This window comes from Rhinatrema bivittatum, chromosome 3, assembly GCF_901001135.1.
Source record: "Rhinatrema bivittatum chromosome 3, aRhiBiv1.1, whole genome shotgun sequence".
In the NCBI taxonomy this organism is placed as follows: Eukaryota; Metazoa; Chordata; class Amphibia; order Gymnophiona; family Rhinatrematidae; genus Rhinatrema; species Rhinatrema bivittatum.
In genome coordinates, this window is record NC_042617.1 from 216,548,400 (window position 1) to 216,571,933 (window position 23,534).

The 23,534-nt window shown below is 43.1% G+C and overlaps 1 protein-coding gene across 1 annotated transcript in view; it reads left to right on the forward strand.

Annotated features, from left to right (window-relative positions):
- The window catches only part of CAPN9 (calpain 9), a 306,745-nt gene extending 292,940 nt beyond the window's left edge, over nt 1–13,805 (forward strand). The window contains exon 20 of the mRNA XM_029594190.1: nt 10,419–13,805. Within this exon, the coding sequence (XP_029450050.1) occupies nt 10,419–10,445 (27 nt within the window). The 3' untranslated portion in view covers nt 10,446–13,805. The remainder of the gene's footprint in view (nt 1–10,418) is intronic.
- Nucleotides 13,806–23,534: the final 9,729 nt, after the last annotated feature.

Here is a 23,534-nt window from a genome sequence, read left to right on the forward strand (position 1 = left end):
CAGCCTCTCCCCCACTTCTTTCCTCTACCCATCACCTAGCCTCTCTCACTTGCTCCTCTTTTCCTGAAGTCACAGTGGAGGAAATTGCTTGTCTTCTCTTTTCCTCCAAACTCACTACTTATTCCTCTGACCTGTCCCCACCCAGTTCCTCAGCTCCATCTCCACTGCCATCATCCCTTCTATCTGTCACATCCTCAATCTATCACTCTCCACTGCTATTGTTCCTGCTGCCTTCAAATGTGCTGAATCATACCACTTCTCTCTTAACTTCCAAACTATTTAAATGTGCTGTTCACCACTGCTGTCTTGACTTTCTTACATCTCAAGCCATTGTTGATCCATTCCAGTCTGGTTTTTGCCCTCTACATTCAATTGAAACAACCCTTGCCAAAGTTTCTAATTATCTGTTTATGGTTAAAGCAAAAAGTCTTTTCTCAGTCCTTATCCTCCTTGACCTGTCTGCTGCTTTTGACACTGTTGATCACCACCTTGGATTTCAGGACTCTCTCCTGTCTTGGTTCTCTTCTTATCTCTCCAATCGCACTTTTAGCATTTCCTCTGGTGGTTCCTTCTCTACTGCCATTCCACTATCCATTGGTGTGCCTCAGGGCTCTGTCCTGGGTCCTCTTCTCTTCTCACTATATACTAATTCCCTTGGTGCTCTGATTTCCTCTCATGACTTTCAATACCATTTTTATGCTGATGACTCCCAAATCTACCTTTGTACACCAGAAATCCAGTCCTGGATCTCAGTCTGCTTGTCTGACACTGCTGCCAGGATATTCTGCCACCACCTTAAACTCAACATGACCAAGACAAAGCTCTGTATTTTTCCCCCAAGCCCACCTTCCCTCTTCCTCCTTTCTCTGTTTCTGTGGATAACACAGTTGCCATCCCGGTCCCATCAGCCCATAACCTTGGAGTCCTCTTTAATTCCTCTTTTCTTCTCTATGTATATTTAAAACATTCCTATTGCTAAAATGTGTCATTTCCTTCTTTATAACATTGCCAAAATCTGTCCTTTCATTTCTGACATACTACCAGAACCCTTATCTACTCTTTCATTTCCTTCCATTTAGACTATTGCAACCTGCTCCTCACAGATCTCCCGGTGAGCCATCTCTCTCCACTGCAATCTGCCCTAAATTCAGCTGCATTACTTATCTTTCATCAAAGTCACTATGCTCACATAACTACTCTTCTGAAGTCACTGCATTGATTCCCTATCCACTCCTGCATACAGTTCGAGCTCACTTTCTCACCTATAAATGCCTTTAGTCTGCAGCACCTCAGTACCTCTCCTCTCTTAACTTGCTCTACACCCCTCCTCGTGCATTCTGCTCAGGTTTGCTGCGACTGGGTGTGCATACCGTGCATTTGCTCAGGGCAGCACACCTTGGGGAGGTGGCAATCCAGTGACAGCAGGAAAGGCCATGGGGCCACTAGAAGCTGAAGAAGGAGAGACGTGCAAGCCGCTTGCGGCCAGCAGAGAGGCCCATTTCCATTTGCGTGTGCACTCGCACCCAGCTTCTACTCTGAACCCCAATCAGGAAGGCCCACGAGAGAAAATCAGCAGGGGGGAGGGAGCAGGAGAAGGATGCGTGGCACGATGGCTCGCTTATGGTGGCTGAACCCCTCATACCAGCCCGAGGGGGGTGGGGCACCACGGAAAATGTTTGCACAAAGCAGAACAATTGCTAGCACTGGCCCTGCTCATCAGATAAGTCACTCCTATCTGTGCCCTTCTCCTCTACTGCCAATTTCAAACCCCATGGGAGCACTGAGAGGAGAGGATCACCTTGCTGGTGGCTGAAAGGAATCAATAAGTTTTGCTTGGGAATTTTTAAAAGTATTGGGGAGAAGTAAACAATTGGGGTATATTATTAAGTGTGTTTGTGCTTTTAATAGTCAGTAAGGCAGCTAATAAACAGAAGTTAGTGTGTATTTTTAAATAGTCAGTCAGTAAGGCAACTAATAAGCAGAAGTTAGTGTGGTGCAGCAGAAAATGATCTTGTAGCAAGGACCTGCTCTCAGGGTGGTGCATTGTCCTTTCGCACTGAGAATGTGTCTCCCAGGGCTACTGCCCAGGAGGGAAGGGTTAGGTCAGCCGTCATAGTTGGTGATTCGATTATTAGGAATGTAGACATGGCTGGTGGGTGTGAGGATCGCCTGGTAACATGCCTACCTGGTGCGAAGGTGGCGGACCTCACGCGTCACCTAGATAGTATTTTAGACAATACTGGAGAGGAGCTGGCTATCATGGTACATGTGGGCACCAACAACATAGGAAAATTGTGGGAGGGAAGTTCTAGAAGCCAAAATTTAGGCTCTTAGGTAGAAAGCTGAAATAGAGAACCTCCAGGGTAGCATTCTCTGAAATGCTCCCTGTTTCACGCACAGGTTCCCAAAGGCAGGCAGAGCTCCAGAATCTCAGTGCGTGGATGACACGATGATGCAAGGAAGAGGGATTCAGTTTTGTAAGGCACTGGGGAACATTTTGGGGAAGGGGGAGTCTTTTCGGAAGGGATGGGTTCCACCTTAACCAGGGTGGAACGAGACTGCTGGCACTAACCTTTAAAAGGGAAATAGAGCAGCTTTTAAATTAGAACAAAGGGGAAAGCCAACAGTCGCTCAGCAGCGCATGGTTCAGAGGGAGGTATCTTCAAAGGATACTAATGATGCATTAGAAATAGGGCATCCAAACAGTGAGGTTCCAATAAGAAAAGTAGTCCAAGTGCCTGTAATTAAAAACTCACCTGAGCTAAAAGATTCCAATTTATCCCTATCAATTAAAAAGCAGAATGAAAATACAAACAAAATACACATCTTGAAATGTTTGTATGCTAATGCCAGATGTCTAACAAGTAAGATGGGAGAATTAGAATGTACAGCAGTGAATGACGACATAGACTGAATTGGCATCTCAGAGACATGGTGGAAGGAGGATAACCAATGGGACAGTGCTATACTGGGGTACAAATTATATCGCAGTGACAAAGAGGAGCATCCGGGAGGCGGTGTGGTGCTTTATGTCCGGGATGGCATAGAGTGCAACAGGATAAACATCCTGCATGAGTCTAAATGCACAATCAAATCTTTTTGGGTAGAAATCCCTTGTGTGTTGGGGAAGAGTATAGTGAAAGGAATATACTACCATCCACCTGGCCAAGATGGTGAGACGGACAGTGAAATGCTAAGAAATTAGGGAAGCTATCCAAATTGATGGTGCAGTAGTAATGGGAGATTTGAATTATCCCAATATTGACTGGGTAAGTGAAACATCAGGGCATGCTAGAGAGATAAACTTCCTGGATGGAATAAAATACAGTTTTATGGAGCAATTGTTGAGAATGGTGGTTTTAGTGTGCCCATGGGCCTCAGCCTGACCCAGGCTGTCCCGGGCCGAACCAAGGGTTGACGGTGGCTCCGCATGGCTGGACACTCTACCCTCTGCCAGGCCGGAAAGCTCCCAAGGCCAAACATCCGAGGATGTTGGAAGGTGAATGGTCCTCCGACCATTCCGGGTCCTTTCGGACCTGCTGCGAGCAGCATGGAGCAGCAGGCCTGGCCTGAGGTTGAGGGCAGACGGGCCTTGACACGAAGACACTGTGGTTGATGCAACGGCATCACATGGAACGAAGACACTTGGCTGAAGACATGACACCAGGGCTATGAAGACGTAACTGTGGATTGATGCGATGGCATCCAGGAACAAGACACATGGCTGATGCAACGGCATCCAGGAACAAGACATCCAAGGGAGGGCAAGACAAGGCATGGACATTGGCACTGTCTCTCAGGGCGCCCTACTCAGGCCACCCGCGGGACTGAGTCGCGGACCACCCTGTCCATTACGCGCCCTACACAGCCCCAAGGCTGGTCACGGACCACGACGGGAGCGGGACAGCACAGGAAGACACATCAGGACCAGACGGCTCAGGAGCACAGGACAACCGTCCACCGGCAGGCAGCCCACCCAGGAACACTGCATCTGAGGGACTCCCGCCCTACCGGTACCAGAAGGCTCAAGAGCAGAGACGAGGCATGGAGTAGGAAGGAAATATCCAGGAAGGCAGGAACACCAAGACGAAGGCTGAAGAAACCTGGACGTGGACCTCAGGCGAAGACGTGGACATGGAACAAGACATCAAGGTGCAGAGCTCCGAGAAGAAGACCTTACAAGGGCCCTGGCAGGCAGGAGCCTCCAGGGTGAAGACCAACGACGATGCAAGGCAAGGCAGAATGAACGAAGCAGCCCTATATAGGGCTCGAGCCAGGAAACAGTCATTAGGTGGGGCCCAGACACTTCCTGTGTCTGGCCCTTTAAATAGTGAAGAGAGACGCGGCCGTGCGCCTAAGCAGGAGCAGGGCTGTGCAGGACCGCAGACAGCGGCCTGCACAGCGTCTTCGCGTAAGACGCTGAAGAGGCAGGAGGGATCCTGGGAGGCGGACCCTGACGTTGGCAGCGGCTCCAGCCGCTGTGGGAGGCCCCGGGGGCAGCTCCTGCCGCTAATCGAGCTCGGGGCTGCAGCCTAAACGCCGCGAAGATGGCGATCGCGTCGGGGGCATCCTTGCCCCGTGGGAGGCTGCGGCTCCGACCGCGGAGCGAAGAAGCAAGCAGGGCGTCCTGCCGTATCGGCGAAGAAATCAACGTGGTGAGTCCGGGCCTGCTCGCGGGGGGGCCCGCAGGCAGAGCCAATTCATAACAGTAATTGGTTCAGGAGCCAACGAGAGAGGGAGCAATTTTAGATCTAATTTTCAGTGGAGCACAGGATTTGGTGAGAGAGGTAACGGTGATAGGGCCGCTTGGCAATAGTAATCATAATATTTATTTATAGCTTTTTTTTTTTTTTTTTTGTAATACCGGTATTAGTAGTTATATCATACCGGTTTACATCAGAACTGCAGGTAGCAAATACATCAAACAGGTACTGGGGATGGGACTGCAGGGAAAAAGGGAGAGAAATAGCGAAACTGGCAAACAAGAGCAGCAAACTGTATAAGATAACAAGTGAACAATGTAAAATAACTTCGTAGATAGGTTTAGGTCAGGTACTGATGCAGCAAAGGGTCAAAGGTGCAGGGGATCTAACCTGGGTAAGCCTGCTTGAAGAGCCAAGTCTTTAATTTATTTTTGAATTTGCTGGTGCAAGTCGGAGGTATGTGGGTAGTGAGTTCTGGCGGGTAGGACCAGCAATGGAGAAGGCTCGATCCCTTGTGGAGGTGAGGTGTGCCTTCTTGAGTGATGGCACATGGAGGGTTCCTTTACAGGTTGCTCCGGTGGGGCGGTTAGGAAGTATGAGGCGGAACAGTTCATCAAGCCAGTTGGAGTTGTGTCTGTAGATGGATTTATGAATGATGGTAAGGGTTTTATAGAAGATGCATGAGGGGATCGGGAGCCAATGGAGGTCTTTAAGGATGGGGGTGATATGGTCAGATTTACGGGCATTTGTGATGATCCTCGCTACCGCATTCTGGAGCATTTGCAGCGGTTTTATGGTGGAGTAGGGGAGACCTAGAAGAAGAGAGTTGCAGTAGTCCATTTTAGAAGAGAGGGTGGCCTGAATGATGGTACGGAAATCGTGGGTATGAAGTAGTGGTTTTAGTTTTTTCAGAACATTGAGCTTAAAGAAACCTTCCTTGAGGATTGTGTTGATGTATTTCTTTAGGTTCAATTGCTGGTCAATCTACGACACCGAGGTCTCGTACAAAGGGCTGAGTGGAGATGGAACTATATGCTGGGTCGTTTGCAAGGGAGGGTTTGGGGATTTGGTGTTGGGATATGAAGAGTAGTTCAGTTTGAATTAATGACTGGAAGGGGGACAATAAGCAAATCTATGGCTCTAGTGCTAAACTTTCAAAAGGGAAACTTTGATAAAATGAGAAAAATAGTTAGAAAAAAACTGAAAGGAGCAGCTACAAAGGTAAAAAGTGTGCAAAAGGTGTGGACATTGTTAAAAAATATCCCATCGTAGAATCACAGTCCAGATGTATTCCACACATTAAGAAAGATGAACGGAAGTCAAAATGATTACCGGCATGGTTAAAAGGTAAGGTGAAAGAAGCTATTTTAGCCAAAAGATCTTCATTCAAAAATTGGAAGAAGGATCCAACAGAAGAAAATAGGATAATGCATAAGTGCTGGCAAGTTAAATGTAAGACATTGATAAGACAGGCTAAGAGAGAATTTGAAAAGAAGTTGGCCATAGAGGCAAAAGCTCACAGAAAAACTTTAAAAAATATATCCGAAGCAGAAAGCCTGTGAAGGATTCAGTTGGACCATTAGATGATCGAGGGGTTAAAGGGGCACTTAGAGAAGATAAGGCCATCACGGAAAGATTAAGCAATTTCTTTGCTTCGGTGTTTACTGAAGAGGATGTTGGGGAGATACCCATTCTGGAAAAGGTTTTCTTGGGTAATGATTCAGATGGAATGAACCAAATCACAGTAAACTTAGAAGATGTGATAGGCCTGATTGACAAACTGAAGAGTAGTAAATCACTTGGACCGGATGGTATACACCACAGGGTTCTGAAGGAACTCAAAAATGAAATTTCAGATCTATTTGCAAAAATTTGTAACCTCTCATTAAATCATCCATTATACCTGGCTAATGTAAACTCAATATTTAAAATGGGCTCCAGGGGCAATCCGGGAAACTACAGGCCAGTTAGCCTTACTTCAGTGCCAGGAAAAATAGTGGAAAGTATTCTAAATATCAAAATCACAGAACATATAGAAAGACATGGTTTAATGGAACAAAGTCAGCATGGCTTTACCCAAGGCAAGTCTTGCCTCACAAATCTGCTTCATATAGAAACATAGAAGTGCGGCAGAAGAAGACCAACGGCCCATCCAGTCTGCCCAGCAAGCTACGCAGTTTATCCATTTTTTTCCCCCTTTTTTCTCCCTCCCACCCGTCTCTATTGGCTTCCAGCACCCTCTGGCCCCAATTCCCTTCCACCCCTCCACCAATGCAGAGAGCAGCGCCATCCTAGTGAACATCCAGCTCAATCAGGGGTAGCAACCGCCGCAACCAGCAGGCCACACCCCTGCCTCTTACCCACCCCTGTTTTGTTTGCTTGTTTGTTTGTTTTTTTATTTTTTTGAGATGGCAGACCTCCATCCTTCCGCTCCGTGAAGGTGGAACACCAACCACTGGCCACTGGCATCCCGCTCTGTGAATGCCTCTGTGGCTACTGCCGCTCCATGCAGTGTTTTGTTGCATGAAAGTGGAACACCAACTACTGGCCACTGGCATCCCGCTCCGTGAATGCCTCAGTGGCTACTGCCGCTCCGTACAGTGTTTGCTGCCTCCTCTCTATTTATGCCCACTAGACTTGATGGATCCACAGTGTTTATCCCACGCCCCTTTGAAGTCCTTCACAGTTTTAGACTTCACCACTTCCTCCGGAAGGGCATTCCAGGCATCCACCACCCTTTCTGTGAAGAAATACTTCCTGACATTAGTTCTTAGTCTTCCTCCCCGGAGCCTCAGCTTGTGACCTCTGGTTCTGCTGATTTTTTACCTACGGAAAAGGTTTGTCACTTTTTTCACTTTTTTTTTTTTCACTTTTTTGAAGGAGTTAATAAACATGTAGAAAATGTGAACCGGTAGATGTAGTGTATTTTGGATTTTCAGAAGGCGTTTGACAAAGTTCTCATGAGAGGCTTCTAGGAAAAGTAAAAAGTCATGGGATAGTTGGCAATGTCCTTTCATGGATTACAAACTGGCTAAAAGACAGGAAACAGAGAATAGGGTTAAATAGATAATTTCCTTAGTGGAAGGGAATGGGCAGAGGAGTGCCTCTGGGATCTGTATTGGGGCCCGTACTGGAAAGTCCCTGGTGGTCCAGCGGGGGTCCGGGAGCAATGGCACAGGGGCCGACCAATGGCACCGGTAGCCCCTGTGACATAGTAAGGTCAAAGGCTATCCATGCCATTTTGAATACTGGCAGCCAACGGTATGAGTGCAGGAGATGGCTCCCTGGACCACCAGAGAGTTTTGGTAAGTCTTGGGGGGGGGGGGGGGGGGTCAGGAGGGTGGGGGGTTGTAGTTAATTCAATTTTAGCCAGGAAATGAATAAGAATGCACGCATGAACGTATCGGGGGCCCACCTTGCCGAATGCAACGTATCTGCCCCCCGACGAATATGAATTACGAATGCAACGTATGCCGTCCCTCTGCACATCCCTACACCCTACCCAAAGAACTAAGATGCCTCCAAAACATAATTTTCTTTTTAAAAAAAACCCTCAAAACCTCTCTTTTCAAAAAAGCTGTCTCAAGCTTAAATGATGAGTCTATTCCCAACATGTCCCTCCTTAGGAAAGGCCACCTTTGACCAGAAGCAAGGGCAGAACTCAGTTTTCTCGAATGTATGAACTTCCCCCCAGGCGCTTTAGTTCTATCCTCCCCCGCCCCCTGATAATCATGTATTATTGTATTGACTGATGCTGTTCTTGGAGGATATATGTAATGTCTGTTTCCCCTTTTATTCCTGTTTATGTATGCTCTTATTGTTACCCGCTCTGAACATAGGAAGGGCAGGTAATAAATGCAATTAAATACATTAAGTATTTATTTATATATAAAAGTTTATATACCGTACATTCAGTGTCAGAGATTGAAAATATTTCTTGGACTTCTAAATTAAAATTTCAAGTTTCTCCCTAGATTGTTCAGTGTATTTCCTGTTGCAGAAGCAGGTTCCATAGAAATAGGGACTAGCACAAAAGTCAGTTTTTATTGCCTCTAAAGTACTGCTGCAGTCATTGCGGGAACTAGCACACTTAGACGCTGGGCTGTTGATGGTATTGTCATGCAATGCCTCAAATTATGGGGTAGGAGCTGTTCTTTTACATACCTTCCCAGATGTCTCAGAAAGGCCTGTTAGGTTTGCATCCCACACAATGTCACTTGCTCAGAAACTAGAAAAGGAATCTCTGGCAATTGTTTGCAGTTAAGATATTTCACCAATATTATATGGGCACAGGTTCATTGTTCTTGCAGATCACAAACCCCCGAAGGAAGCTAATCATGTGCCCTTATTGGCTTTTAGTAGAATGCATCAGTGGGCACAGACTCTACCTGCCTACTCATACATCATCAGGCACCAGCAAGGGGGTCCTTCATAATAATGCCGATGCCTCTTTGGTGGAATGTCCAGAACAGATTGCTAGCGGGGGGCCCTGTTACAGCTAGACACCTTAGAAGGATCCCAAATTAGCTTCTGTACTAGAACAAATGCAATCTGGATGTCCAAGGAGGTGTCTGAGGAGCCTCTAAAACATTAATTTCATTGCTGTTGGGAACTGGTGGTCCAGGCAGGTTATTTCATGTGGGGTAGTAAGGTGGTTGTTTCAAGGAAATTGAGGCCTATGGTGTTAGAGCAGTTACATGACACACTTGTCATGTAGCACATGAAGGGAGTTGCCCAAGGGTGGGGGGTGGTCTAGTGGACAAGAATATTAAGGAATTAGTGCAGAATGTACTACTTGCCTGATTTTATGCCATGCACCAGCCTCTGTGCCAGTGCATCCATGAAATGGCCAGACATAAGTGAGATTGCATTAAAATTTTGTTGGGTCATTCTATGGTAATATGCCGTTGGTCCTTGTGGAGGCCAACTGGTTTGAAGAATGGGTGATGATATTTATTACCTTAAAGGCCACTATAACTCAGCTTCAACAATTTGTTTCTCATACAGTGGCCCTTCTGTTCACTCTGGGTAATTTCTGGTCTTTATGTCCAGGAATGACATCTGCCACATACGTACTGTGCTGTACCAACCAGCCTCAAATGGGTTGGCAGAATGTACTGTTCAGAATATAAAAAATGGATTTCACTGCATGGGGGAAGGATCCCTTGATAGACATGTGGTCACATTCTTGCTGCACTGCCCATTACAAATGATATCTTGTCAGTTGAGCAACTTTTCAGCAGAACCCTGTACACTCATTTTTATTTCCTGCACCCTCAGATAGGGGTCCAACTGTGCCAGAATTGGGTGGCCATGTTAGAGGGAACATCAGCAGAGGTCCATCTTGAGTGGAGATGGACCAGTTGGTGTGGTTGGCAAATTTTGGGACTGGATCACACTGGGTACCTGGTGATGTTCATTCAAACAGGTCCCATGTTCTCTGAGAAGTAACTAGACTCAGGAAAGGTGGAGATGTAGTATTAGGACACATTGATAAAGCTATGGACAATTTCGCCTCTGAAATTAGAAGCAGTGGGGATAACAAAATACATTTGTATAGCAACAATGATTTTCTTTTAACAGTAAAAAAAAAAAAAAAAATTCTCTCAGAAAAGTCAGCATCTTGGTCAACCATTGTATTTGTTAATTTCTAGTTAATTTATGTCACTGCTGCCCATTATAACATTCTTCCTTTTTTATGTTTGCTTTTCCTAGTTTATCCTGCTGACAATGAACATCTGAAGACAAGAAATATGGATCTAAACTCTGACTACGTAGACTTCCAGCTTCAGAGCTTTGTACTTTTTTTCACTGTGCATGTAAATGCTGAAAAAAGCTCTCTTCCTAACCATGAGCAAGAATTTGAATGGATTAAAATGTGTCCTCTGTTTATAAGTAATTTAATGGAGACTTTCAAATGATATATAGGGGTCAAATTTTAGAATTATAGGAGGGTTTTCAGGTCTGTGAATACTTTGTATTCACAGGTCTTCAAGCAAGTTCTTAAAGGGAATCTCCTTAGCAGAAGGTGCATAGTCCATACCATAAATCACACATGAGAATTTCAAAACAAAATCAGTATACTTTGTCTGCCAGCTTTGCCCTCCTCCCTTTCAGCCCTGCCCCTTTGCAAGGCAAGTAAAACAGCATGGGTGCCAGCATGTACCCACAGAGGAGGGAGGAATATTTTAACCTAAGGATTTTACCCAGGTAACTGGGTAAAAGACTTGATAAATTTGTGCACTTGTGTTGGTTATCTGTGCACTTAAGATGGAAATTTTAAAACAAACATGCGCGTGCATACATTCACATGTATGTGGGCACGAGCACACATAAGCTGGAAATTTTAAATCTGTGCAAGTGCGCGCATATAATATAAAATATGTCTAGCACGTGTATGTGTGCTCCTAATTTTAAGTGGTTATGTGAGGAAATGTAAATTTTGTATCTCTCCTTAGGACTTGTTAGCTTTTTACATGTGCAACTGTGCACATTTTAAAACATGCACATGTGAAGGAAATAACCAGTTGGCCACTTAGTCTATCAGTTTTCCCAGTCTATCTCTAGGTCATCAAGACCCCTCTGGTTCTTCAGCTTGCACTCCCCCCAATCAGTTTTTGGTTATAACTAGTTTTATTCTGACTTATACCTGAAAAAGAACAGAAGTAAATATGTGCAGGTAACAGCCTGATGCATGCTGCATTCAGTTTTAAAATCAAGATTTATGCACATAAATGTTGGCTCTGCCCTGGAACGCCCATGATCCGCCTCAAATCCATCCATTATTTTTGGTGGTTCTGTTATGCATGCACAGGCTTATACACGTGTAAGTTGCCGGTTTTAAAATAAGAGTTGCTCATTCTTGGCCCATCTACTCGTACACATAGACCTTTTAACTCAAACAACTCTTAAAATTTACATCTTATGTGTTACCAAATTAGAATTTTTAATTTGTGTGCATTTGGATTTGAAAATTGTGCACTTATCAAGACAGACAAGGGCAAAAATGGTCACAATGAATGCCTGACCCTACCAGTTTAGTGCTAGTTGTTTTGCAGATGCATGAATGAGTTTTTCTCATTTTGTGTATACGGAAAATAGGCTCAGCACATAGCACAGCTCCATGCTATTAATATTATGTCATCACAATATAAAGATGAATTTTATAATATATAACATAGCACAAAACTCCATAAAATAGAAACAGACATTTAAAACTGGCAAGTTCCCCAAGATATGTGGAGCAAATCAGCTTTTTGATTTGGGATTTTGAGGGCAATTTTCAAAGTGATTTACTGGGTAAAATCCATTTCTGTTTTTTCCTGTGTTAATTAACTATCTAAAAATTCCCCACTCTCAATGTCGCTAAAAGTTCATGTGTTGTTTCACAAAACAGAAACATTTAGCTTCATTGAGAGGAGGCATTTTCAGGGGCTTGTTTAGGTTGGAGAAGAAAAATATAACTATAGATTGCATCTTCATATCTTTGCATGTAACTTTTCCAGCAAAATTCTCCCTGCAGGAAAAAAGTGACTGTGCATATGTACTTTATACCCACTGCAAGTTTCAAAGCAAAAGAACATGTGGAATTTCTCTTTGAAAACTGGGGCAAAACCCAGGGTAAAAAAGTCTACATGGTTTTTATTTCAATAGAAACAGTTTGAAAATTGCCCCCTTTGGGCTTGATTTTCAAAACTGTTTACACATATACAGCAGGGTTTTATGATCATAAATGCCTGTTCTAAAATAGCCTGGATTATGTGAATGTAAAAGTACCCACGCAACCCAATATTATGTGTCCTCTTGCACAAACTGTGTAAAGGCATTCTGGGGGACAGAATTGGGACTGCCATACATATTTTTTGATGTTAGACTGTATACATGTGAGTTAACCTGCACGCTTAAGCTAACCTGTACAAGTTATGCCCTCACTGGAGCAGGTATAACTTTGTGCGAGTTATTCTGTAAACATACCATGCCACTCACCTGCAAATTGTGAAAGTGAATTTATATGCATAAGTTCATGTGGAAAATTTGGGATAAAAAAGGTATGTGAAGATTTTACCCAAATGTGCATATTTATAAGATTACTCTCCCTATAGCTAATATTGTATTTTGGTTGAGAAGTTTCCTCCTGCTCTTTTGGGAAGTTAAATCAGAACTGGCCGCTGTTGGGCTGTAGCATCATGAGCTGTCAATCATTTACACCTAGCCAAGGGTTTTCCGCTATTTATTTATATCTCTTCCTCTCGCCCCCACATCTCTCCCCATTCGGCTTAACCACTGCAGATTCAAGCTCAGGGCTCAGATCCTCCACATGGCAACACACAGCATGTATTGCTGAACTACCAGTTCTGCCAACTTGCATTTGATATTAATAAATCCTTTCTGCTGAGTTTGCATTCCCAATTGTGTATGAAAGCCAAAGAAACTGATTCGGCCCTCCTTTGTGCCAGTGCTAAGGTAGAAATGAGCCAAATTATTTTCAAGCTCATAAGGGGAAATAGAGCCAAACAACAAAAAGTAATATAAAAAATATTGATAAGATATTCAGCATGTGAAGAACTATTTAACATGGCTGAAATAAGGTAACTGGAATGTGCATGAGGAAGACCTACCATAAATGCTTCATTATTGCTCTCCACTCTGATTACAGACATGTCCACAAACAGTTTTACAAAGACAGAAACATAAGTGATACTGTCAAATGCAGTCTGCTATTTATGTCTACCACTGTATGTGCTTTTTACTCCTCTCCAACATGCAGTTATATCAGCAGCTCACAGTAGGTCTGATAGGTCTTGATGAAGAGATAATGAGGATCATACATATTATAAGGAAGCCAGTAATCTATTTTATAATTCTAAGTGGGTGACAGTCTAAAAAGTCATGTAAAAGTGAATATGCAAGGTGTTTGATTTGCATATTTTAAATATGGAATGTAATTATTTGTTGTAGCTAAATATGCTACGTACTTTTAGCTATAAAGTTTTCTTGCTTATGAATTTGGGTGAATCAAGTCCATTCAGAATATATATTCTAGGAAGAAATTCAATTTTGAAAACTAAAATCAAAGTAATAAACATTTTTTCTCCTAATGTGGTTTGAGTTTTGCTTATCTGAGTTAAGAAAATCATCAGTCAGTGGGGAAAGAAGAAAGGTGAGGAAAGTAGTTTAACCAGTGGTCGCTGGTTGCCTGGAGATTTGTCTGAAGTATTAAAATGTCATCAGACTTTGCTTTGAAAGCATATTTACAGAGAAACCAAACGCAAATTAAATAGCAAGGGCTTGACTAGAAAGGTGTCAACAAGCCAGATGGCGTGTTCAAGAACTTGAACCGCCCGGTCTTTTCAATCATCCACCTTGTGATTAACAGGAATAGTGTTGTAATCAACAAATTAAAATTAAACTTGAAATAAATTCCTCAAGTCAATATGTTCAACAAGTTAAGGGCATAAATCCTAATGATGAAATTCCAGAAGAAGCTCGACACAGCTGATGTTTCACTTGAAAAAGCTTCATCAGGGGTCAAAATGATAATCCACTTTCAAAAATGAGAAACTATAAGAAATGAAAAATAAATAAAGTCACCATTTAAATGAAATCCACTAAATACTTATCTGTGCAGCCCAATAGTGAGTACCGTCAAATCGGACCAAACAGGTCTCAGCATTTTTCAAGACAGGATAAAACCGGAAGGAAGTTGACACTGTTTAAATATATTCATGATGAAATGATGTAAGATGTATGAAGACCTGAAAGAGAACTTATATAAATGTTGCATAGTATCAAATCAAAGATGTAAAAGAGAACTTAAAATAAACTGATTAATTAAGAAAAAAATGCTTAGATTGTGATCAGCATTTAAACCAAAAGGCACAATTGAATGCAATGTATGAATCCACTGCTGTTCTGACTGTAAAGGTTGTGAATTCAGATCACCACCCTGCCACCCGATCTGAGGCTCATCGATTTCACAAAACATGTCATCAAAGGTATGTGAAAATTCATTGCAATGGGCAACCAACGGAGCATTTTCTTTGTGATGAAGAAGCACTGATCGATATTGAATCATCCGAGTCTTAAGCATCAGGGAAGTTTTGCCAATGTAAATCTTCTTACATTTGATCAAATAAATTACTGATATAGAAACACAAGTGGTAATGTATTTAAGTATGAATATGGAATCTGTTGCCTGAATCTTGATTGAAGAGGTATTCATGGAAATGTGGCAAACTGAACAGTTGCCACATGAACTGTGAAAACCTGAAGATGGATTTTGAACAGAGATTCATGAAAAATCTGAATGCACCAATACATTATGCAGATTTGAACCTCTGGTATAAGCAATTCTCCTTACATATTTTTCAACAAAGGGGCATTGCTTTTTGCCAGTGAAGATCCTTCTTCCTTTCCTTCCAAACAAAAGAAAAAGGCATCTTACAATATGTAAAGATGGTAATCCCTGTGCAGAAGTGTCATCAGTAAGAAATAGGAGAGAATATTTCCCAGCTGTGCATCATCATTAACTGGGAAAGCAGGTTAAGTCAAATGCCTCTTTCAACTGGATCCTGGTAGGAAGATAAAAAATTTGCCCAGGACACATAGACAGAGGAGAAAGCAGAGTTGCTTACTTGTAACAAGTGTTCTCCTAGGACAGCATGGATAGTGGCATATGTGTGAGAACTATGGGTGACATCATCAGATGGAGCCTGGCACAGAAAATATATGCCACTATCCATGCATCCACATGGGGTCCCTCTCCAGTCTTGTAACATAGAATTACGAAAAATAAAATAAACATAATGAACCCCAACTCTGCAAGGTGACAGGTGGGTTTTGTGAGGACTAACATCCTGCTGTCCTAGGAGAACACCTGTTACAGGTAAGCAACTCTGCTTTCTCCTCTGTCTATGTGTCCTGGGCAAATTTTTTACAGGTAAGTAACTCTGCTTTCTCCTAGGATAAGCAGGATGGTAGTCCTCACACATGGGTGAATCCTTAGCTACAAGCTGTCCCTCTGTTGTTGTGCTGTTGGGAAAAGAGGGAGAGAGCCTGAACCCGAAGAAGGGCCCATAGGTAGGAAGAGTTGGGTTCTACAGCTGAAAGAGATTCTGGAGGATAGAATGGCTATCATGTCAGCCATCCCGGTCCAAACAGTAGTGGACAGCGAAAGTGTGGAGAGATCTCCACATTGCAGCCTTGTAGATCTCAGCCATAGGGACTGCTCTCAAGTGGGCCACTGAAGTCGCCATGGCTCTGACAGAGTGAGCCTTGACATGGCCTCCAAGCTGTAGTCCCACTTACGCATAGCAGAAGGAAATGCAATCCACCAGCCAGTTAGACAGGGTCTGCTTGGCGACCGCAACTCCTAATCTATTCTTCTCAAAAGATATTAAGAGTTGCGTAGACTGCCTGTGGCCTGCTGTCCTCTCCAGGTAGAAGGCCAAGGCTCTCTTGTAATCCAAACTGTGCAGAGCCCATTTGCCCTGGTGTGAATGAGGCCTGGGTAGAATGATGGATTGGTTAAGATGGAAGTCTATCACCACCTTAGGCAGGAATTTAGGGTGCATACGCAGAACTATCCTGTCATGAAAGAACTTTGTGTATGGTGGATATGTCACCAAAGCCTGAAGCTCACTTACTCTGCGCGCTGAAGTGACCGCAACCAAAAACATGACCTTCCAGGTCAGGTACTTCAGGTCACAGGGGCTCTAAAGGATCTATTATGAGCCAAGCCAACACCACACTGAGGTCCCAAGACACAGCAGGAGGCCATAGGGGAGGCTTCAACTGAAGCAGACCTCACATAAAATGCCCCACTATGGGTTGCACAGAGATGGGCGAATCATCCACACCCTGGTGGTAGGCACCGATGGCACTCAGGTGTACTCAGATGAAGTTAGTCTTCAAACCAGAATCCGAGAGGTGTACTAGGCAATCAAGCAGTTTCAGTGTGGAGTCACCGAACCATGAGACGCTTCTTCACAAAGGATGAGTTCCCGGACCTGGTCACCCAATGTCTGACGGAGCTCGCTATCTCGGGCCCAGGTACTTCGGGGGAAACTAATCCGAACCCCCTGCTAGAGGGACTTCACCAGACTTCTCGCCATTTCCCTCTGTTACAGGCGGCATAACAGCTGATTGACCTGGAATGGAATGCTCCGGAGTCCAGTTATCAAAGGGAAATTATGAGCATGCCCCCAGAGCTTTGCCCTCATTTTCTCTGCAGGTAATTTTTCTGTGAAAAATAACATGCATAGTTTTGAAAATACAAAATTATGCTGGTTACTGCCTCCCCTGCGAACACCTTCACACAATGTGGGTAAAATTATGCCTGCCATGGATTAGAAGGAAAGAATCCCCCTTCTCAATATAAAGATGAATTTTTAAAAAGTTATGCACTCACTTTTATGTGCGTAAGTGCACAAATAGTACATATTCATTCAATTGCTACTTTATAAACCTCAAACATACATGTGAAAGTAATGGTGTGTGAATAAATTTGCTTGAATTAAAAAGGGGTGGGCTGGAGCAGGCCAGGCACATTCCAGGGCAGGGCAAACATTAACACATATAAGGTATTTTAAAACCTGTGAACACAATCCGTGTATGGCTGTTACTTATGCATATATACACCTGTTAATAGCCAAATACTGACTGGATGAGGAGTCTGGATAAACTGTGTGTGCGTGTGTGTGGGAGGGGGGGGGGGTGTACAGGCTGAAGAACCAGGGAGGTCTTGATGATCTAGAGATAGACTGGGCAAATTGATGGCCTAATTGGTTAAACTAATAGTTTTTCATGTGCGCATGTTATAAAATTTGATCATTTACGTGCATAAAAGCAGACAAGTGCTAAGGAAAATATGTGAGTTAAATTTCCTCATGTAAATAATTAAAATTAGGAGCAGAAATAAGTACGGATAGCAGATGTCTGCCACTGTTCTTGATAATTTTTTTACTTATCTGGCTGTCTTCAAACGCTAGTTATGTCTTGCTTACTTATTCACTTAAGTAGAGCTTTTGTTTTACTTATGTTATTCTATTTAGCTGGATAATTCTTAAACCGTGCTACTTAGCCGGATAATTTGCCACAGTGCTCTACCTAGCCGGATATGTCAAAACTTATGTGACTGCGTTTAAAATATATGCCACATTTTTTGATATGCGAACATGTTGCTGCGTAGATTTATTCATATTTTATATTGCATGCGACATTTGCACGCAACATGTAAAATACATGTGCATTCAAGCACATCCATAAAGCTATGTATGCATGCTTGAAACACGAAAAATGAAATCTTTAACCCCTAAAATAAATTTATATGTGAAATACTGCTTTATAAACTCTCCTTTTTTTTAAATATATAAAGATGGACAGGTGGTAGTTTCATATATTTACTAATCAAGACATCAACCTGGTTGCCAATAGTCAATGTGTTGTAATCATAAGTGGAGATTGTTTGGTTAGTTGGTGTGTTATTTGCATGCTTGTGCATATTTTAACATTATCCTTATAATTCATTGACAATTCAAGTGCATTATCTCCATAATAGTTCCAAATTTTGCTAAACTCAAATCAGTCAGGAGACTCATACTCAACTGTTCCACTTTGAGAAGTACCAATGCAAGCGCGTAGTGGAATTTACACGCTTATCCGGGTGGCTTTTAAAATCCGCTTGCTGCGAGCCTGACAAACTCGCACATCCCTTAATTTTAAAAATCACCTTTTAAGAGTTTCCTTTTATCCTGCATCTATAAAATATAAAACCCCAATTTCTGGGTTTCATTTCTGAGAAATTCCTAACTTGTGCAAATGGTCAAATATCTAAACATACTGGGAATGTATTTTTTCACATGCTGTAAAAATATAAAAAAAGATTTTTTACATAACTATTAGCATTTGCAATTCTGCCTGTAACTAAATGTCTTAAGTTATTAATTGTTCTTAACTGAATGAAATAAAACTGCAAGCTTCCCATATGGTGCATTATATCAAACTACAGTGTTCCAGATTAAAAAAAAATATTATTTGCACTGCAGAGAGAAATTATTTCTACAGTGAAAGTAACATTTCTACAGCTGATAAATTGAACTCTACATTATGGCAGAGAGTAAAAGACTGGCAAAAAAAAAACCCCACATACACATTCCTTCAAATTAAAACTGGTTTTATTAAACATTACTTTCAAAATAAAAATGTTGACAAGTACAACATAGTAGTAAAAAGTCAAGACATTTATCAACGGAGAGAAGCATCTTAAGCACCAGTAAGGCACCTCACATGTTTAGAGTAACAGCTAGCAAAGGTGGGATAAACCTACAGGAATTGGATTAACTTTGCAGCAGGTTCTACCTCATATTCACAATGTGCATAGGGAGGTACTTTACTCTCTTCAGCTGATACCAAAAATAATATTAAATTGTGCTAACAACTGCATGATAGAATGTGGTAAGTAGCAAAAATGTATTTGTAGCAAAATATGTGCTCACTGCTCAGCTTAGAATATTTTAATAGAAATAATTCTTTACATGCATGCAAAATTAAATGGAAAACCTCTGATCATGTATCATATAGCAGTATTTAACTTCCAAATGTAATCTCTACTAGCCAGAATGCTAGTTTATTCAGCCATTTTAATTCTTAAAAGTCAAAATCTGAACCAGGCAACAGCTGACTCCCAAATACAAACACAAAATTTCAACTAGAATTCCACAAGCAATTGGCATTATGAAAAGGTAGACTCCCAATTGGTTAAAGTTCTAGTATACTTTGAGTCAACTGGAAAGGAGAAATTACATACTTGATCATTTCATTTTCCTTGGTGAAGTCAGATGGACTCAGGACCAGTGGTTTATGCTCCCCTGCCAGCAGATGGAGGTGAAGCAAGCTGACGTCACAGTATATATAGTCCTGCAGTGACCCCAGCCTGCTAGTATTCTCTTCAAAAGCAACTGTGGACAGACTAGCAAAAAACTTGATTAAAACATGGCTGAAGATTGCTCTTGGTCAGGTTCACAACCCAACCGGCTCAAACCAGCCAGTCGTCCAAATACAGGTGCACCAGAATCCCTTCTCTTCGCAAGTCCACTACTATGACCACCATAACCTTGGAAAATGTTCTGAGAGCGGTGGCTAGGCCAAAGGACAGCGCCAAAAACTGATAATGGCGCCCCAACACCACAAAGCGTAGAAAGTATTGGTGCTCCAATCAGATGGGAATATGAAGGTAAGCCTCTGACAGATCCACGGAGGTCAGAAATTCCCGACTGCACCGGCATTATCACAGAGTGTAAGGTTTCCATGCAAAAATGAGTCACCTTCAAATGATGGTTGACCCTCTTGAGATCCAGGATGTGACGAAAGTACGAGTCCTTCTTGGGCACAACAAAATAAATGGAATAGTGCCCCATACTTTCTTGAGACATAGGCACCGTAACCACAGCCCTCAGCCTGAAGAGCCTTTGAAGCATGAACTTCACTGCCTGCTTCTTCTATGGGGAGTAGAAAGGGGACACCATGAACACATGCCAAGGAATACTGCGAAATTCCAGCACATATCCTCTTCGTATCACCTCCAGGACCCACCAGTCCAATGTGATCTTGACCCCCCTCTGATGAGAAAGAGAGAGATGTCCCCTATCTCATGTTCCCAAAGGTGGGTCGGCAAACCTTCATTAGGAGGTACAGGAGGATCCACAACCCGAGCTTGCGTCTCATCTGTCGCAAATGTCTGGATCCTGCAGCACTACTTCTCATGATAAGGAGACACTGCTCCTGTCTCTTACCCTCTGGCAAATGAAGAACTGGAGATTCACTCCACTATCTAGCCAGGTTCTCCAACTCATTGTCAAACAAGAGCAAGCTGTTAAAATGCAATTTGGTGAAATTAGCCTTGGAGGTCGCATCGGCCAACCAATTTCTCAACCATAACTGGCACCTGGCCATCACAATCAAAGTCACCCCTCTGGACAAGGTGCGGACCAAGGCACAGCCCGCATCTTCCAAAATGACAACAGCTGGTACCATTAACAGAGCTAGGATTTATGCCAGAGTCAGCAACCTCCTGGGAAGGTAGCAAACAAGAGAGCCACCAAGGAACAACATGTAGTGAACCAAGGTCACTGCCACAGCTTCAAACGCCTGCTCAAGGATAGTCTCAATCTTGCTACCCTTGAGCATCCTTCAAGGCCTTTTCCCCTTTCACAGGAATAGTGATCTGCTTGGAGACTGCACACACAAGTACATCTATCTTTGGAAAACGGAAGCACTCTCTCACCACTGAATCCAGAGTATAAAGGCCTTCCAAAATCCGACCCCTTTCGAATAGCCTCTGGGGAACCACACTCATGCTCAACAAATTCTAGAATGGCTTCCATCAGGGGTAAAAAACAAGAGGCTTCATGCAAGGAAATCAAACTAGGATTTCTCATTGACTCAGAAACAGAATCTGCCCCAGGAACTCCAAGCATCTTCAAGGTCTGGGAAAAACAGATCTGGCATCTCAATGAAAGAACCGTCACATAGTTCTATACGGCTCCAATCCGGGTGGGGGTGGGTACCCATCCTTAAGAGAGGCAGCACCTGTGCTATCCTCCGAGCTAGCCTGAGCTCCATCCAGAGGACCTGCTGCTGCTTGAGGGGCACTGCGGCGCTGAAAAAAGGTAGAAGCATCCATATCAAGAGGCATCTGAGGACTACTTACTGAGCCACCTTCCCCTGCTGAGGAACAGAGGGGAGGGCCAAGGTCAGGTGCCCCACCTGAGACATCTTCCATCAGACCACATCCAGCTGGGAAGTACCAGGCGTAGCCAAAAATAAAGGAAGACAAGGCACTCTCTGAGCCTCCAAGAAACACTGGTGCAAAGCAGCAGGCACTCCAGGAGGAGATGCCTGAAAAGTATAGGCAGTGCAAAGATAAGATGCTTAGGCTTCTGAGTCACAGGTACTATTGTGGCCAATGTACTGAGCGGTGGCTGGAGGCATGTGTCTAGCTGCTTTTTGCCTTTTTTTTTTTTAATATATATGTGCTCAACTAGGCGCCCAAAAATTATACGTCCAAGACTTATGCGCGCATACCTAGGCGCTCACCCAGGCAACCAAAATGAGAGCTCACAAAAAAACTCAAGCGCAGTGCCATTTGAGCACTGTCGGAAGTGCAAGGGCACTAGGTGGCGCTTAAAGTGGGTGCTCAAAATTAAAGGTTTGGGGGTAATTTTCAAAAGGAGTTACGCATGTAAATGTAACTACTATTGTAGCAATTTCCAAAAGCCATTTACTGGAGTAAAGTGCACTTACACAAGTAAATCCTATGGACAATTCAATGGCATATATTATAGCAATTTTCAAAAGCCCACTTACTCAAGTAAAGTGCTTTTACTCGAGTAAAACCCTTTTATTCGAGTAAATGCTTTTTAAAATCAGGCCCTTACTGTGCACTCAAAAACTGGGCACACAAATGGATGCACAGTGAGATGCATACACCGGACTGACAAGCCAGTAGATGGCAGCCTCCAAAAGCGCATTGAAAGCCATTGCAGCCTACCAGACTGCACACAGAGAAAAGCCTCAGAGCAGGGCCTAGCGTATAGAGGCTGCTCAACCGCCAGGCTGCCCTCATTCCTCGACCTCCCATGGAGTGGCACGAACGTCGGAACAGCGCGCCGAGCTCGGAGACCGGGCGGGAGAAGGAAGCCCTGTACAGTAAAACCTCCAACTATGTCTCTGTATATATCTTCTTCCTTTTTTTTTTTTTTTTTAAACTTACCGGAGCTCAGCCTTACCTGGCTGATCACAAAGACTGTTTCCGGTTGTGGCTGTGGGGAAGAGAGGGCACCTGCCGTCACCGCCATGCTCGGCTTCCTGCACCCGCTGCCTTTCATTTGCTCAAGCAGATAAGTCCACACCGGCAAAACCAGCTACCAGAGCACACCTCTGAGGGACCAGGGAAATCACCTCAGGAATCCCCAACTGGGGGAGGGACCTTTACGTATCATCGCAGGAGAGCAGGGCTTTCTTTTCCTTAATTTAGATTTCTGCTTCCAAAAAGCTCGAAGCAATCCCCATACGGAGATGCACGTCAACCATCTGCTGGATTCGGAGATTACTAGAAGGCTGGGGTCACTGCAGGATTATATATACTGTGACGTCAGCTTGCTCCATCTCCATCTGCTGGCAGAGGAGCATAAACCATTGGTCCTGAGTCCATCTGTCTACACACTAGGAAATAGAGCTTTTAATAACTGCCAATGCACAGCAAAAATATGTCTCAAAAGTAAGATAGTTTCAAAATGATAACTGGGGTATCATAGCCTTGTTTATGATTCCATTCATTATGTATAATAATGTCCCTAGAAAGGCAAGTTGTATTAGTACAGTTTCCACATTTTGGTTACCAAACTTCTTAACTTGGCCTCAACATTTCTAATTAAAAGTGCAGTCTCCGCACAAAAAAACCCTCTTTAAAATATCACAAGCAGTTATAACACATAGATTAAGGAGGTAATTTTCAAAAGGAGTCGTATGTGTAAATTTAATGACTATTGTAGCAATTTTCAAAAGCAATTTACTCATGTAAAGTACACTTAGGTGAGTAAATTCTACGGGCAATTCAATGGCATATATTGTAGCAATATTCAAAAGACTACTTACTCGAGTAAATGATTTTTAAAATCAGGCCCTAAGTATTCAATTTTTCAGTCTGTTTTTATCACACTGCTGAGGACATAATTAGAAAATTTTTGCTGGCTTCCTTTTATTTTGAATCTAAGATAATCAAGGCACTGCTGTGCTGACCTTTTCCCTGAACTTCACGTGGGCTTAGGCAAG